This window comes from Lithobates pipiens, unplaced genomic scaffold, assembly GCF_037356315.1.
Source record: "Lithobates pipiens isolate NorthernLeopardFrog02 unplaced genomic scaffold, aLitPip1_a1.2 Scaffold_24, whole genome shotgun sequence".
Lineage (NCBI taxonomy): Eukaryota > Metazoa > Chordata > Amphibia > Anura > Ranidae > Lithobates > Lithobates pipiens.
The window spans coordinates 5891178-5909642 of NW_027507786.1; the positions used below are offsets into that span (position 1 = coordinate 5891178).

General features: G+C 44.5%; 1 protein-coding gene across 1 annotated transcript in view; it reads right to left on the reverse strand.

Moving 5' to 3' along the window:
- Window positions 1–18465, reverse strand: part of SBF2 (SET binding factor 2) — a gene marked incomplete in the record, with an annotated part of 632543 nt that overhangs the window by 164837 nt on the left and 449241 nt on the right. The window contains 1 exon segment of the mRNA XM_077453547.1: window positions 9806–9874. Within this exon segment, the coding sequence (XP_077309673.1) occupies window positions 9806–9874 (69 nt within the window).

The window sequence follows — 18465 nt, forward strand, 5'->3', positions numbered from 1 at the left end:
AAAAACGTATTGACTCGAGTATAAGCCTAGGGTGAGAAATGCAGCAGCTACTGTAAGTGGAAAAGAGGGTCAACAATGTCCATCTGCAGCCTCACTGTGCCCATTTGCATGCCTCACTGTGCCCATCTGCAGCCTCATGTATCTGATCTCCAGAACACCGGTGCTGTGACATGCAGTCTAGTTGGCGCCCGTCCAGTGTAACAAAGCCCCGCCTCATCCAAGTCCGTGACGGAACACTGATTCAGTTTCCAAGCAGTGAGTCAGTGTTCCGCCTATCACGGATGAGGACGAGGAGAAGGCGGGGCTTTGTTACATTAGGCGGCCGCCGACTAGACTACATGTCACAGCACCTGGAGATTGGGTACATCAGGCTGCAGATGGGTACAGTGAGGCAGGGAGACCCGAGTATAAGCCGGGGGGGGGCATTTTCAGCACAAAAAAAAAACGTACTGAAAAACTCGTCTTATACTCAGGTATATACGGTAGCTGAAAAATTCTGCTGTTGACAGAGCTGAATAGTTCAAGTTGATATTTACAAATGTAGCTGAGTGAGAGCTGTGACTCCTTCCTCCACTGAAGCTGGCCATAGACTCAGCCACATTAGATCAGTGGGTGGCCCTGTCGGTGCCACTCTGCCCAACATCCTTTGACTGAATAAAATAAAAGGAGCCAGACTGAAAATTGTTGGCAGAATATTGTCTGTATCTAGTCTGATGCAAGGACCGCTTGGGTACAATATAATGGTCTTTCCAATCCAAGTGACTGCATCGTCCTGTTTTTAGCCCTAATGAAGGGTGAGTGCCGAGCCACACGAAACGTATTGGCTGTTACAAAGTAAAAGTCTTTTTAAAAAGTCTACACAATCTGGTGTGGGGTTCCCATGCTTTCAAAACGTCATCATTATACAATAGACACAGAGGGAGACTCAACAATCCTCATTTTTTAGCACAGATGGAAAAAAATCTATTTTTGTATTACCAGCTTGAGGCAGTTCTTTGTGTACTTTCAATCAGAGACATAGAACCGGTAAGCCAAACAGATCTATTTAGAGAGTTCATAATAAACTCTGAACCAAAACGTGGATAGATAGTAATGTGTAAAATGATTACAGCCCAAATAGTGATATTTGCTATGTTATAGGGACCATCAATAAACATGAATTGCGTCTAAGCAGTAATGAGAAAAATCTACATTTTATTCAGAATCCCTCCAGAAAAATAGGGATAAGTGAGGGTGCCTAAACACTTTTGTGCCTATAGCCTCATAGTTGTATATCTGCCGTGTGAGACTGAAGGACCTGCTGCCTCTGACTACTAGTCTCTGGTGCTTAATTGTGAAATTTGCTTTTGTTCCTACTGTGTTGCTTCGCTATCTATCCTCCTTGCTGAAGCTCTGACATGAGGAAGCAAAGCCCTGCCTGTTCACAGTGGTAAAAACCCCTGTAAAGTAATGGGAGCAAAGTAGTTCACTAGTAGAAAAGTATTGCTCCAAGGCTGCCACCATGTTGATTCTTTCAAACGGATCAAAGCAATAATGAAGAGAGATGCCTCGAAGAGCACCAGTAGATTCATGAATGTGTTCAGCCATATCGGGGTGTCCCTTTTCCTTGTATCTTTAAAGAGCAGAACAAGGCATTGATGGGGAAAAGGTCAGCTGAAGGAAGACCACAGGCAATGATGACGACCAGTCCTTCACCCTCTGCCTAGCAATACTGCACTTCGATTTTTAAAATTTCTTCTTTGATGCTTTTATTCCAAAAGAGACTAAATCTAAGTATGAAAGTCGACAAAAGAAGGGGCAAAAACGGGTTGGAAAACGCCAACCCCGGGATTTTTAATGGTATCAGATCAAAAATGTATGCAATCAACTATTAATTGCAAAAATATTTTTATTATTATTCAGTCAACATCCATCAAAGATGTGCAAAACAAACAATATACAGTCATAAAAATCAATGGTGAGGCTGGATTAGGTGTAGATAATCTCCAAAATTACCCCACACTGTACATTGATTGGTTTGCGCAAAAGTTATAGTGTCTACAAAATAGGGGATAGATTTATAGCATTTTTATTATTATAATTTTTTTTTTTTATTATTAGTAATGGCGCCGATCTGATTTTGACAGCATTTTGGGACCATTGTCATTTATACAGCGATCAGTGCTATAAAAATGCACCAATTGCTGTGTAAATGACAATGGCAGGGAAGGGGTTAAACACTAGGGGGCGATCAGGGGGTTACGGTTGTCCTAGGGAGGTGTTTCTAACTGTGGGGGTGGGCTTCCAATGACATGACAGCGATCACTGCTCCTAATGACAGGGAGCAGTAGATCCCGGTCATGTCACTAAGCAGAACGGGGAAACGCCTTGTTTAGAAAGGTATCTCCCCATTCCTCTGCTTTGTGACACAATCGCAGGGGGGCCCCGGCGGACATGGAGTCCGTGGGAACTGTGGGCACGGTCATGGAGCACGCGCTCGCCCACAATTCCGCAATTTAAAGGGGACGTACCTGTACGCCCATTTGCCTTAGCAGTGACGTTGTGCCGACGTACATGGTCGTGCGCTGGTCGGCATGTGGTTAATGACAAACTACAGGAGCATCACGAACTTGGAATGCAATTATTTCTTACAATTTTGAGAAGGTGCCAATCATTTTGTCTAGTCCGTTTTTGGAGTTTTGCGTGGAATGTGTCAGATTTGGCTTTTTGTTTCTCCACTTTTTTGTGTCATACCATTACAAAACAGAAGAAATAAACATGAGGATGGTCAAACATTTGTAATTGCAACTATTTTCTGGGCAAAGTGGTGCATTATCTGACAAATGCAAAGGTGCCAATATTTTTGGCCTTGACTGTACGTATTAAAGTGGTTGTAAACCCTTACAAACCACTTTGCCCTACAGGTAAGCCTAGATTAAGGCTTACCTGTAGGTCCAAGAAATACGGTTTAGGAGATATTTGCCCGAAGACAGGCACCGCTGTCTATGGCGCATGCGCCGTAGACAGTGGCGCGCAGGCGCACTGAGCGCGGCATTTCCAACAACGGAGCTGCCGCGTGTGTCGGCTCCCGTGCGCACGCGCGGGAGTGACGTCATCGCGGCTCCGCTGAATGACAGCGGCGGAGCTGCGAGACCCCACCGAAAAGATGGATGCGCCGGACTACAGGGGACAGCGGTGACATCGCTGGCTCCTGTGTCAGGTAAGTGACACATAATGGGCTACTATGCGATGCATAGTAGTCCATTATGCTTTGCCTTTGCAGGGAATGAAAGAGGAAGTAAACCCATCAGGGTTTACTTCCTCTTTAAGGAATAGCAGGGGGTGACCCAAACTGATCATATGACTAAACGCAAGGACAGATCAGGGGCGGACTGACCATTCGGCCACTCGGGCACTGCCCGAGGGCCCCCGGGCCACTAGGGGGCCCCATCAGGGTTGCCAGCCTCAATAAAACCAGGGACAGTATGTAAAAATCTGTTTTTTGTTTCTCCCTTACCGACATATTTTGGTCTAAAAATCCTGAGATTATAGCTGCCCCACCTCTCCAGTACCTTCTCAGCCAATAGAAACATGTCTGTGTATACTGTGTGTACATGTATGTGTATACTGTGTGATTGTATACTGCGCGTTTGTGTGTATACTGTGCGGCCCCATAATCTCTGATTGCCTGGGGGCCCCATAATCTCCAATTGCCCGGGGAGCCTCATGAGTTGTCAGTCCGCCCCTGGGACAGACCCCTCACACTTAACAGTCAGTTGGAGTATGAGTACTGGCAAGGCCCATATCTGTAGCAAGGTTAGCTAAAATCCCTCCAATGCACATACCACCTGCTTCGGAATATTAAACTTGTCTATTCTCAATAAACCTTTTGAGATTCTCATTTCAGGAGCTCCAGACAAGGTAAAAGTTCATCGCACACAGCGCGGTGTCTTGGCTGCAGTACATGAACACGGAAGAGTTTGTTTCCTGAAATGTCTCAATTTCTTTTACAGCAATATTGCCTCTTTTGAAGTATCCGTCTCCTAATTCCCTTACGATTCCAAAGTACAAGGCCGGGAGGAAATCACTGACAGGTGCAGTGTGAGAAACTAGAGATTAGACAGAGCGAAACCGATAATTTATCAGATGAATGACAAGTGCACCATCCCTCTGAAAAGTGATAACATCTGTTCCATAGTCAGGTGTCTGAATGTATGGGAAAAGGCTACTGAAAAAGTATTAAAGCCAAACCCCCCCCCCAACCACGCACATCATTTTCCAAGCTTTAGATAGGGGAAGGCTAAAACTGCCATTGAATTTCTATTGTTGTCGGAGTCCCCACTGTGATCATCCCACACTTCATGTCTCTGGGACACCAGGAGCAGAAATACTGTATTTATCGGCGTATAAAACCCACAGGTGTATAACACGCACATTTATTTTAAGAGGGAAGTTTCAGCAAAAAAAAAAAAAAATATTTAAATAAGGCAACTAAAATTTAAGTATTGGCATATAACACGCACACGCTATTTGCATCCAATTTTCAGTGTGAAAAAGTGAGTGTTATACGCCAATAAACACAGTAAGTGTAACGCGAAAAATAAGAGGCTAGAATCAGAAGTAAAAAAAAGCGTGTTCCAACAAAAGATTCAAGGAGATGTATTTATTTAGCCAACACGTTTCAGGGGCTCACAGAACCTCCTTCATCAAAGCTGAGACTGACGTCAACTGCAAGCATAGATTGTGGGCATACAATATGGTTATAAAGTTGTATATATGTATATAAAAAGGATTTACGTTTTTCATTACTACAGTGCCTTGCACAGGGCCCTTAGCCTTCTTACCTATTTTGTTACATTACAGTCTTAACAAAAAGAAAAAAAAAAAAAAAAAGAAAGAGACACTACAGCCTTTAGTTCAATGTTTTTTTTTAAAATCTGAATTACTGTATTGGCGTATAACACTCACTTTTTCACCATGAAACCGGGTGAAAATAGCGTGTTATACAGCAGTATTTCAAATTTAGCTGCCTCGTCGGGGGGCGGGACGAGCGTTGTCAGATTAAATACAGTGAGAATCTCCTGTTTACTTGACAGCCTCTGTAATAGGAAGTCCCGTCTCGTGGGCCGCCATTGGACCACTGTTCTGTCTATCATAAGAGATTCTCACTGTCTGTAATCTGTCGGTGCTCGCCCCTTTCCACTCCCTGTCCTCTCTAGGCTGCAGATGGGCACTGATCAGGCTGTGCTGATGGCAAGTTTGAGGCTGCTGCATTGATGGCAACGGCGAGGCTGTTGCATTGATGGCAAAGTTGAGGCTGCTGCATTGATGGCAACGGTGAGGCTGCTGCATTAGTGGCAACGGTGAGGCTGCTGCATTAGTGGCAATGGTGAGGCTGCTGCATTGCTCAGGCTGCATTGATTGGCAATGGTGTGGCTGCTGCATTGATGGCAATGGTGAGGCTGCTGCATTGCTCAGGCTGCATTGATTGGCAATGGTGAGGCTTCTGCATTGATGGCAATGGTGAGGCTGCTGCATTGCTCAGGCTGCATTGGTTGGCAATGGTGAGGCTGCTGCATTGATGGCAATGGTGAGGCTGCTGCATTGATCAGGCTGCATTGATGGCAATGGTGAGGCTGCAGATGGGCACTAACCCTCATTTTGCTTCAAAGTTCCTTATTTAAAATGTATGTTTTTTTTTTGCTGAAACTTCCCTCTTAAAATGAATGTGCATGCTATACGCCGATAAATACGAGTATACGTGATGGATCAGAACATAATAGTCTAAGTTGGTGATGTAAAATTAGAAAAATATATACATAAAAATATTTTTCAGAAATAAAAAAAAATGATAATTGGCATGTGCGTATGTATTCACCCACCTCCTATGTTATGAAGCCCATAAAAAGCTCTGGTGCCACCAATCACCTTCAGAAGTCACATAATTAGTGAAATGATGTCCACCTGTGTGCAATCTAAGTGTCACATGACCTGTCATTACATATACACACCTTTTTGAAAGGCCCCAGAGGCTGCAACACCTAAGAAAGAGGCACTACTAACCAAACACTGCCATGAAGACCAAGGAACTCTCCAAACAAGTAAGGGACAATGTTGTTGAGAAGTACAAGTCAGGGTTAGGTTATAAAACTAAATTATCCCAATCTTTGGTGATCCCTGGGAGCACCATCAAATCTATCATAACCAAATGGAAAGAACATGGCCCAACAGCAAACCTGCCAAGAGACGGCCGCACACCAAAACTCACGGAGCGGGCAAGGAGGGCATTAATCGGAGAGGCAGGACAGAGACCTAAGGTAACCCTAGATAAGCTGCAGAGTTCCACAGCAGAGACTGGAGTATCTGTACATAGGACGGCAATAAGCCGTACGCTCCATAGAGTTGGACTTTATGGCAGAGTGGCCAGAAGAAAGACATTACTTTCAGCAAAAAACAAAATGGCACGTTTTGAGTTTGTGAAAAGTCAAGTGGGAGACTCCCAAAATGTATGAAGGAAGGTGCTCTGGTCTGATGAGACTAAAATTTAACTTTTTGCCATCAAAGAAAATGCAAAAAGTCGGCTCTACAAAGTATTAACTTTTAGGGGGGTGAATAGTTATGCACATTGACTTTTTCTGTTATTTTGTCCAATTTGTTGTTTGCTTCACAATGAAAAAAAGAAATCTTCAGAGTTGTGGGCGTGTTCTATAAATTAAATGATGCAAATCCTGAAACAATCCATGTTAATTCCAGGTTGTGAGGCAACAAAACATGAAAAAGGCCAAGGGGGATGAATACTCTTGCAAGGCACGGTATGTTGTGAATTAGCACTATAGTCTGGATTTCAGCTGCGACATTCAGATGGTGGGGTCAGATTTTGGTGTAAACAATATAAAGGCATGGATCCATCCGGCGTTGTATCACCGGTTCAGGCTGGGGGTGGGGGTGTAATGGTGTGGGTGATATTTTCTTGCCACACTTTGGGCCCCTTAGTACCAATTGACCATCATTTAAACACCACAGCCCACCTGAGTATTGTTGCTGACCATGTCCATCCCTTTATGACTACAGTGTCCCCATCTTCTGATGGCTCCTTCCAGCAGGATAATGCTCTGTGTCACAAAGCTCCAGTGGTGTAGTGGTTAGCACTCTTTGCCTAGCAGTAAAAAGGGTCGCTGGTTTGAATCCCAACCACGACACTACCTGCCTGGAGTTTGCATGTTCTCCCTGTGCCTGCGTGGGTTTCCTCCGGGTTCCTCCCACACGCCAAAGACAGGCTGGGAGGTTAATTGGCTCCTGTCTAAATTGGCCCTAGTATATGAATGTGAGTTAGGGACCTTAGATTGTAAGCTCCTTGAGGGTAGGGACCGGTGTGAATGTACAACGTATATGTAAAGCACTGTGTAAATGGACGACGCTGTATAAGTACCAATAATAATAATAATCATGTCACCACTGGACAATGAGGTGCCTGTACTCCAATGGCCTCCACACTCACCACATCTCATCCAATAGAACACCTTTGGGATGTGGTGGAACCAGAAATTGGCATCATGGATGTGCAGCCATCAAAACTGCGTGATGCTATCATGTCACTATGGAGCAAAATCTCTGAGCAACGTTTGCAAAACCTTGTTGTATCTATGCCACCAAAAGGCAAAAGGGGGGTCCAACCCAGTACTAGCAAGGTGTACCTAATAAAGTGGCTGGTGAGTGTACTTTAATAAGGGCTTTCACACCATGCTCCGTTGGAAAAATGCATTAAAAACACATGAGTTTTTGATGTGTTTTCAGTGCTTTTTCTGCTTGCCTGACTCCAAATCATGTACCTGTGAAAACATGGACACGTGATGCAAAAGAAATGCAACCGTGGTGCTTTTTTGGCGCGTTTTCCATTCATTTCAATGGTTTTAAGCCCTGTGTCAATCTAGGTCACAGGAGTGCAGAACTCCATAATTGGTATGGCCATACTTCTCCTTTAAGCCTTTTTCCATTTAGCATTTAATATGGAAAACGGTCAATATAAATCAATTACTCAGCCCATTAACATGGACTGCTGCGGTAAAGAAAGCACGCCCGTAAAAGAATTTATTTATTTTATATTTAGAGAAATTCCTTCAGAGTGAACAACAGGAAGATGCAATCTGAGTGACCTGGACACACAAGGTCTCACTACGTGACACGGCGGAGGGATTTCGTCATTTTCCTTGTTGTTGCGAATCATCGTGTTTATATTACCCCCAAAATGATGCATTCGAATTTCAGTAACAAAATAATCCGTCCAATGGAAAATAAGCATGACCGTGTTGCTTTGTTATTTTTTAATAATGTTTAGTGGTGATGTTTAGTGGTGGTGTTCAGGTCCCCCCCCCCTCCCCCCTCCCAACATTGCGCAACAAAGCTGGTGACTATTCGCTAGCATTCCCGCCTGAGGATTTACATTTCCTGTGGTTGAAGTGGGATGCAGAGAATAAATAAATACAGGTTATGGAAGAATGAGCAATCACATTAAACATGTCTTCATAATAAACATATTAAAAATAGCAACAAGAACTCTGCGATGGTTTAACCATGTGAAGAAGTCCTGAAGACAGGTAACCAATACTAGGTGGTAGGACTCATCTGATTGGGCTCATAGTTCACTTTAAAAGGATTCTGTTTAAGGCTAGGTTCACACTATTGCGATGCGGGAACGCCGCGAATCCGCGGCGTTTTCCCGCATCGCTCACCTCCCGCCGGCAGTTCACACTGCCCTATGCGGACGGCTGGGGGTGTCAATGTTATGTTAATGACACCCCCAGATCCGTCGGCATATCGCAGTGCGATCTGCCGACTCGCACAGGAATCGGATCGCATGGTGTGAACCCCCATGCGATCCGATTCCGTTGCGGACCCAAAAAAGGGTCCTGTGCGAGTTTGCTGCGGGACAGCTGCGAGTTCAGCCATACTATCTGTATGGCTGAACTCGCAGTGCTACGGAGATCGGATGTGATTTGCTGTGCGAATCACATCCGGTTCTCCCCCCGCAGCGGTGTGAACCCAGCCTAAGGCACCGCTGCGGGGGGAGAACCGGATGTGATTCGCACAGCAAATCACATCCGATCTCCGTAGCACTGCGAGTTCAGCCATACAGATAGTATGGCTGAACTCGTAGCTGTCCCGCAGCAAACTCGCACAGGACCCTTTTTTGGGTCCGCAACGGAATCGGATCGCATGGGGGTTCACACCATGCGATCCGATTCCTGTGCGAGTCGGCAGATCGCACTGCGATATGCCGACGGATCTGGGGGTGTCATTAACATAACATTGACACCCCCAGCCGTCCGCATAGGGCAGTGTGAACTGCCGGCGGGAGGTGAGCGATGCGGGAAAACGCCGCGGATTCGCGGCGTTCCCGCATCGCAATAGTGTGAACCTAGCCTAAAAGTCGGTAACCAACAATGTGTGATTTTATTTTTTTTTATTAATTGCAGTTTAAAGAGCCCTTTCATAATGACCGAATAAAGGGTTAAAAGTGCCCGCGAAGCTTCGGGCAGCGCTGCCCATTGATTTCAATGGGCAGGGGTGCTCTAGGAGCGGTGCGTGTATACACCACTCCTAAAAGCGCCCCAAAGATGCTGCTTGCAGGACTTTTTTTTTTTTGACGTCCTGCCAATACTTTGGAAAGAGATTTGTTGTGCATCAATGGAAACATCTTCAATGAGTCGGATAGCCAAGGAGGAGAGACGAGAGGGGCAGGCAGAAGAAACGTAGAGAAAACGTCTCCGTTTTCTTGTAGCAGAGCAAAAGAAATACATTCGGTGCTCCATTCGTGGTGAGAACTTACCCTACAGAAGGCGGTGGCCAGTGGAAGTAACTGAGCTGCTATGTGATATTCCTCAGAGTTGGAGCAATCCTGAAAAAGACATAAAAAAAAGTGAGAATCTGTTCACTGAGAATGCAGCCTACCCATCCCCCCGTGACTTTAATGAGAATACCCACCCCCCAGAGCCCCCCTTATACTAACCTGAACCCGGTCTTTCCAGGAATGGAAACTAGCACACCAGCTCCAGCCGCTGTCTTGGGTCCACACTAGGTAGATTGATGGAAGCAGGAGACATGGACTCCCACTGCTGTCAATCAAATCCATTGATGCAGGAGCCAGAGGGGCGGGACCGAGTCCTGTTGTCTGTGTCAATGGACGCAGAGCAACAGAACTCAGGAGCATGCACACACGAGGGCCCCCAGGGAAAGCGCTTCTCCGTGTGTGCACTCGAGAAGAGGAGGATCGGGGCCGCTCAATGCAAAACCTTTGCACAGAGGAGGTAAGTATGACACGTTCGTTATTTAAAAATAAATAAAAAACAAATCTTTACAACCCCTTTAATTCACTACAGATGGATGACATCACTGAGAATGCAGCCTATCCATTCACTACAGACTGGTGACATCACTGAGAATGCAGCCTATCCATTCACTACAGACTGGTGACATCACTGAGAATGCAGCCTATCCATTCACTACAGACTGATGACATCACTGAGAATGCAGCCTATCCATTCACTACAGACTGATGACATCACTGAGAATTCAGCCTATCCATTGACTAGAGACTGGTGACATCACTGAGAACGCAGCCTATCCATTCACTACAGACTGATGACATCACTGGGAATGCAGCCCATCCATTCACTACAGACTGGTGAGATCTCTGAGAATACAATCTACCCATTCCCTAGTGACTTCAATGAGAATGCAGCTTAATAATTCACTAGAGACTGGTGACCTCACTGAGAATGCAGCCTATCCATTCACTAAACGTGGGTGAAATCACTAATACAGACTATGCTTTTGCTGGGGACTGGTGACATTGCTGAGCATGAGGCCTATTCATTCCCCAGTCACTTCAGTGAGAATGCAGCTTATCAATTCATTATAGACCAGGGACATCGCTGAGAATGTGGTCTATCCACTCACTAGAGACTGCTGACATCATTGAGAATGCAGCCTTATTCATGCACTAAAGGCAGATGACCTCACCGAGAATGCAGCCTATCCATTCACTAAAAACCGATGACCTGAGAATGCAGGCTATCTATTCACTAGAGACCGGTGACATCACTGAGAATGCAGCCTATCCAGTCACTAGAGACTGGTGACATCACTGAGAATGCAGCCTATCCAGTCACTAGAGACTTGTGACATCACTAAGAATGCAGCCTATCCATTCACTACAGAATGGTGACATCACTGAGAATGCAGCCTATCCATTCACTACAGAATGGTGACATCACTGAGAATGCAGCCTATCCATTCACTATAGACTGGTGACATCACTGAGAATGCGGTGACATCACTGAGAATGCAACCTATCTATTCAATATAGTGATGACATAATTGATAATAAAGCCTATCCATTCACTTGAGAACCGTGACATCACAGAGATATGTAGATTGGGGGGGGGGGGCACTTTCTCCGCAGGGAAGTCATTCAGTAGATATTAGGGGTAGGGTCCCGTTTAATGAGACTTTAAAGCAGTACATAAAATTGTCTTCAGAGAACATTTAGCTGTGAAGTGGAGATGGTCTGTCTAAATACTCTGGAGAAATTTTAAACCTGTAAACAGCTTTTATGAGTTTTCCACTGTGACATGCTGAATCCATTATTTAACTCTGAGCATAACATGTTCAAAAAATAAAAAATAAATATGGATGGAGGTCAATGTTACAAAATATAATTTACGTGAAATTCCTTAGAGCAGGAAAATATTATTAGTGGATGCTACAACGGGGGATTGACCTTGGAAGACACGCAGTCCAGGAAATTACATAAAATGCAAAAAAAGTTCATAGGAAAATGAAATATTCCCAGCAGGATACAATTTGTAATGAATTGTATTAATTACCTCCTAGGCGCGCCCTTCTCCTGCTGGTGAAATATTTGCTGTATTTTATTTTTTTGTTATTATTTTTATTATTTTTTTTGTTATTATTTTAACCACCCTCTGGCCCATTACACACTTTATAATTTTACTGGTCACCATGGATGATTAAAAAAAAACAAATAGTCTCCCCTCCCCCCTTGTGCGAAGAGTAAAATGGCTACAGAGATGGCCATAAAGTGAATCCATCATTTACAATAAGCATGGCGGCTGCCAACGCCGACCTCTCCATTTGTTAGTGATGATCCCTTGGCTGCTCTGTATTGTGATAAGGAATTCTGATACTGGAACAAGTATGGATAAAAGAATAAAACCTCAGAAAAAAAAAAAAAAAGGTAAACCTGCACCAAGGACCTTAAAAATATTTATTTTTTATCATTAGTATATGATTAGGTAAACTTTGCGGCAGGTTGGCTCCCAGGCGCAAGCCGTCATAGCTGTACGTCAGTTCGCGGGGTCGGGATAGCAGGCGCACGGCTTTCCCGACCCCGCGAGCCGACATTGCACCCGCTGTACAACGGTGGGTGCTGATGCTGGTGGCCAACGGTCAGGATGACCGCCGGCCACGAGCAATCGTGTGCAGGAGAGACCGAACAGGGACGAGTCTGTGTGTAAACACACGCTTCCCTTGTTCTGTTCTGACAGGAGTGACTATTACTCTATCTATTAATTAATCACTATTCGCTAGGAACCACGATCCGTCACTTCCTCTAGTCAGTCCCCTCCCCCTTTCAGTTGGAATCACCTCCCAGGGAACACAGTTAACCCCTTGATCGCCCCCTAGTGACATTTTTACAGTAATCAGTAAATTTTTATAACATTGATCTCAGTATTCATGCCAATAATCCCAAAAATGTGTCAAAATTGTCCGATATGTTTGCCATAATGTCACAGTCACGATAAAAATCGCAGATCGTAAAAAAAAAAAAAAAAAAAAAATGCTATAAATCTATCCTCTATTTTGTAGACACTATAACTTTTGTGTAAACCAATCAATATACGCTTATTGCGTTTTCTCACCAAAAATATGTAGAATAATACACATTGGCCTAAACTGAGAAATAATTAGCTTTTTAAAAAAAAAAAAAAAAAATTGGGGATATTTATAATATCAAAAAGTACAAAATAGTAGTTTTTTTTCAAAATTTTTAGCTCTTTTTGTAGGTAGAAGCATACATATCAACCTAAACTGAGAAAAAAAAAGGTTGCGCTTTTATATATTTTTTGGGGATATCTATTACAGCAAAAAGTTAATATTTTTTTTTTCGAAATTGACGCTCTTTTTTTGTTTATAGCGCAAAAAAAAAACCGCCAGAGGTGATCAAATACCACCAAAAAAAAGCTCTATTTGTGGGAGAAAAAAAAAAAAAAAGGACGTTAATTTTGTTTGGGAGCTAGTCGCACGACCGTCAGTTAAAGCGACACAGTGCCGAGTCACAAAAAAAGTGCTCTGGTCAGGAAGGGGGTAAAATCTTCCGGGGCTGAAGCTTGGAACATGGCTGCCATATTGGACAGCGGCGCTTTAGTGGTTTGCCTAATAAAACACAAATAAAGAAGCAATTTTTTATTTTTTATTGTAGACTTTTCTGAAGTCAATGGTGCAGGTTGACCTTTTCATGAGACTTGGACTGGAGCCCAATGGATGCCGCAGGGCCGGTGACCGCTGAATGAGGCATTTTTTGATTGCTCGGTGTGCGTTCCACATACTTATTATCCTGACTGGAGCTCAAGGAATGACTTTTTAATGACGAAAGGTGGAGCTCATCTATAAAAAAAAAAAAAAAAAAAAAAAAATGATCCTGTTTCTGCATATGGTGGAATGTCAGCAATGTAATGTGACTTGAAAAGCTTCTGAAGTGTCCACTTCAAGCCATAGAGGCTGCAGATGGTTCCATAGAGATATTCAGACATGACCATCTTTGAACAGTCATTTTATGACGGAACCTCCATGTTTTACCAATTTCCAGAGCAGACTTCTGAGAATCGCTGTGGCCACTTGAGGTCGAAAACATTACTGCCATCGCTCTTTAAAATTACACTCGTAGAAGCCCCCACCCCCCCCCCCATGGCACATGTGATAAATGGCCTCCTCTCCGAGAAGTCACTCGGTTCTTACAGTAACCTTTCTGAAGAATTCAGTGAAGGTTCACTCTTCTTTCTTGAGAAAATTTGAAAATAAATAACCGATAAATTGAATTACTGAGCATGGAAACTAAATGACAACCAACAGGGCCGAAATAACCAGACTTGATTCTGTCTAGATTACTAAGCCCTTGTACACACGGTCGGACATTCTGACAACCAAATCTGTTGGATTTTGTCCGAAACTGTTGCATACACACAGTCGGACAAATTTGTCGGAAAATCCGATTGTACATAACGTGATGACGTTATTTCGTTACGACGGGACTACGTTCAGGCTAGTAGCCAATAGCTTTGGTCTAGGAATTTGATCTGAGCATGCGTGGCACTTTGTCCGTCGGAGTAGGCTACACATGGTCGGAGTATGTCCGATCGGAGCATTTTGTCAGAAAATTGGAAAGTTGGAAAAGTTGGTCCGTCGGATATTGTATCCGACGGAAACAGTCCGATGGAGACCACACACAATCGGAATATCCGACAAAACGGTCCGATAGGAAACATTCCGTCGAAATCTCCGACCGTGTGTACAAGGGCTAAGACTGAACCACCGCTATGTAAATAAGGGGCCCCATTCACCCCAGACTGGTCAACTGGGTGCGCTCAATGTACCTGTGTTAAGCATTGTGTTAAAGGCAGATCATCAATTTGATTAGGCAGCTTAATGTACCACAAATTACGTATGAAGCATTTTGACTATGTACTGCAACATACGGTAGTGCCTTGAAAAAGTATTCATACCCCTTGACATTTAAAAAGGGTAAATGTATTTTATTGGGATTTTAATGCGATAGACCAATGGGTCTCCAAATCCGGCTCTTGGGGGCACTATTTCATTCACTGATACCAACAATGGGGTATAATTCCCCCGAATGACACCAACGATGGGGCACAATTTCTCCCACTAACACCAACGATGGGGCCCAATTATATCATATATGGGTTTTTTTTCCTTCAAAATTGTAGGTCTTTTGCGTTTGTTTAGCAAAAAATAAAAAAATAAACAGTGGTGATTTAACCACTTGCCTACTGGGCAGTTAACCAATCCCCCCCCCCTCTCCCCTCCTCCTGTGCAGACCAATTTTCAGCTTTCAGCGCTGTTGCACTTTGAATGACAATTGCACGGTCATACCCAAATGAAATTTTTATCCTTTTATTCCCACAAATAGAGCTTTCTTTTGGTGGTATTTTATGACCTCTGTGGTTTTTATTTTTTGTTAAAAATTATATTTTGTTATATAATTTTGCAAACAGGTAATTTTTCTCCTTCCTTAATGTATGTTGATGAGGCTGCACTGATGGGCACCGATAGGCTGCACTGATGGGCACTGATAAGGCGGCACTGGTGTACACTGATGGGTGGCACTGATGGGTGGCAGTGATGAGCACTGATGGGTGGCAGTGATGAGCACTGATGGGTGGCAGTGATGAGCACTGATGGGTGGCAGTGATGGGCACTGAAGGGTGGCAATAATGGGCACTGAAGGGTGGCAATAATGGGCACTGAAGGGTGGCAATAATGGGCACTGAAGGGTGGCAATAATGGGCACTGAAGGGTGGCAATAATGGGCACTGAAGGGTGGCAATAATGGGCACTGAAGGGTGGGAATGATGGGCACTGATGGGTGGCAGTGATGGGCACTGATGGGTGGCAGTGATGGGCACTGATGGGTGGCAGTGATGGGCACTGAAGGGTGGCAGTGATGGGCACTGAAGGGTGGCAGTGATGGGCACTGAAGGGTGGCAGTGATGGGCAGTGATGGGTGGCAATAATGAACACTGATGGGTGGCAATAATGAGCACTGATGGGCACTGGTAGGCAGCACTGCTAGGTGGCACTGATTGTCACCACTAGTGGGAATTGATAGGTACCACTTGTTGGCATTGATAGGTGGCACTCGTGGCCATTGATAGGTGGTACTCATGGGCACTGTGGGCAATGGCAGGTGGCACTGGCAGGGGGTAGTGGTGTGCACATATGAGGCAGATGTGCCTCCTTCCTCTTGCGCATAAGCCGGTGATCAGCTTTTTTTTCTTCTCACGCTGTCAGGATCGGCCCCTTACTCAGATCAGTAATCACCGGGGTCCCGGTGACTCGGTGATCACAGCGCGCGCAGGGAGCGTGCAAGGACGTCATATGAAAATTCAGGTCGGCACTGTAGCCGTCGTTCAGCTATAGCGCAGACATCAAGTGGTTAACTACCACCAAAAGTAAGCTCTGTCTTATAAAAAACACAGGGGCTTATTTACAAAAGGCAAATCCACTTTGCACTGAAAGTGCACTTGGAAGTGCAGCCGCTGTAAATCTAAGTAGATCTGAAATGAGGGGAAGCTCTGCTGATTTTATCATCCAATCACATGCAAGCTAAAATGCTGTTTTTATATCTTTCCTTGCATGCCCCCCTCGGATCTACAGAGACTACTTCCAAGTGCACTTGCAGCGCAGAGTGGATTTTCCTTTAGTAAATAACCCCCCAGTGTGTTGCACGATTGAGAAATTGTCATTCAAAGTGTGAGAGCACTGAAAGCTGAAAATTGGCCTGGTCAGGAAGGGGGTAAAAGTGCCTGGAAGGTAAGTAGTTAATGGAAGGTCTAGCACCTCTACTGTAGGGTTCCAACAATAAAATTTAGCATAAGTTCTGACCCTTCTCCAATGAAAAAAGTTCTGTCTGCAGTTGGGCATAAAAAGAACAAGGGATGGGTTTTTTAAAAATGACAGATGTAAAGCCGGGACTAAAAACACATTTTGCATTTGTTATTAATCACTGCACTGCCGTTGCACAATTTGTACCCGGCTTGTTTGGTGACAAAGCGCAGTGACTATTTTTCTCCCCATTACAAAAGACTGATGTAAAATAAAAATAAAAAAAAATAAAAAATGACAGTACCCCCCCCCCCCCCCCCCAGCACATCTGACATTTCTTAAATCTGGGATGCCAGGCGTGCCTGCGAGGAGCGTCATGAGACTTCCCATCATAAACAGGGTCGGCGTGTGTCTATCATGGAGCGCAGAGGAAATGTTTGGGATGCCAGGGTCCTCGCGCGCCTTTGTTGTCACAGCGAGCGGCATCGCTCTCCGGCGACCCCGATCCAAGATTTAACCTATACCAGCTGTGATACCCGCTCCCCGCCAACAGCATTCCGTGACCCTCGCAAACCAGCGATTACGCCGAGCCGTTGCTGGAGGAACGCAAAACGTGGAAAATTCTGACGAGTCTGGTGGATATTCCCGGGGGGTGACCGGCAAGACTCGGGGGGGAGGGGGGTGGGGGACGATCAGTCACCGGATTGTCACCGATTGAAAAACTTGATTAAACTACTTTACTACCGGGCACTTTTATCCCTCATCCTGCCCAGGCCAATTTTCAGCTTTCAGCGCTCTCTCACTTTGAATGACAATTGCGCGGTCATGCGACACTGTACCCATATGAGATTTTTATCATGTTGGTCACACAAATAGAGCTTTCTTTTGGAGGTATTTAATCACCGCTGCGTTTTTTTATTATATAAACAAAAAAAGACAGAAAAAAATAAATAAAAAAAAAAGCTTGTTTGTTATAACATTTTACAAATAAATAATATTTCTTCATAAATTTAGACCAAAATGTATTCTGCTACATTTCTTTGGTGAAACGAACCCAGATCAGCGTATGTTATTTTGTCTTTAGGAAAGTCAGAGAGTCCAAAAATGAAGGGATACATGTGATAAATGATAAATGACGCAGAGTGCTCCGCAGCTGTTCTGCATGACACAGAATTCTCCACAGTTCTGCATATTAGTTGTACTGCATGACATGGAACACTCCGCAGTTGTACTGCATGATCTGGAGCACACCGCAGTTGTTCTGCATGCCACAAAGTTCTTTACCGTTGTTCTGAATGATGTGGAGTACGCCACAGTTCTCTGCAATTGTAGTTTCATGCTGAGCACTCTGCAGTCATACAGAATTATGTGGAAGGCTCTGCAGCCATACAGAATCATGCAGAGCGCTCCCTAGTCATACAGTATTATGCAAAGTATGATAGCTCTGCATGCTGCAGAGCACTCGGCAGTTGCTCTGCATGACAGGGAACGCTCTGCAGTTCTGCATGACGCAGAGTACTCTGCAGTCGTACAGTACTATGCAGAGGGCTCTGCAGTTGTACAGATGTATTAAGTTATCCAGGAGCCTCTACAGTTGCACAGTATTATGCGGAGCCCTCTGCTGTTGCACAGCATTATGCGGAGCGCCTTCTGCTGTTGTACAGTATTATGCAGAGCGCTCTGTTGTTGCACAGTATTATGTGGATCGCTCTGCTGTTGTACAGTATTATGCGGAGCACTCTGTCGTTGCACAGTATTACGCGGAGCGCTCTGCTGTTGTACAGTATTATGCGGAGCCCTCTGCTGTTGTACAGTATTATGCGGAGCCCTCTGCTGTTGCAC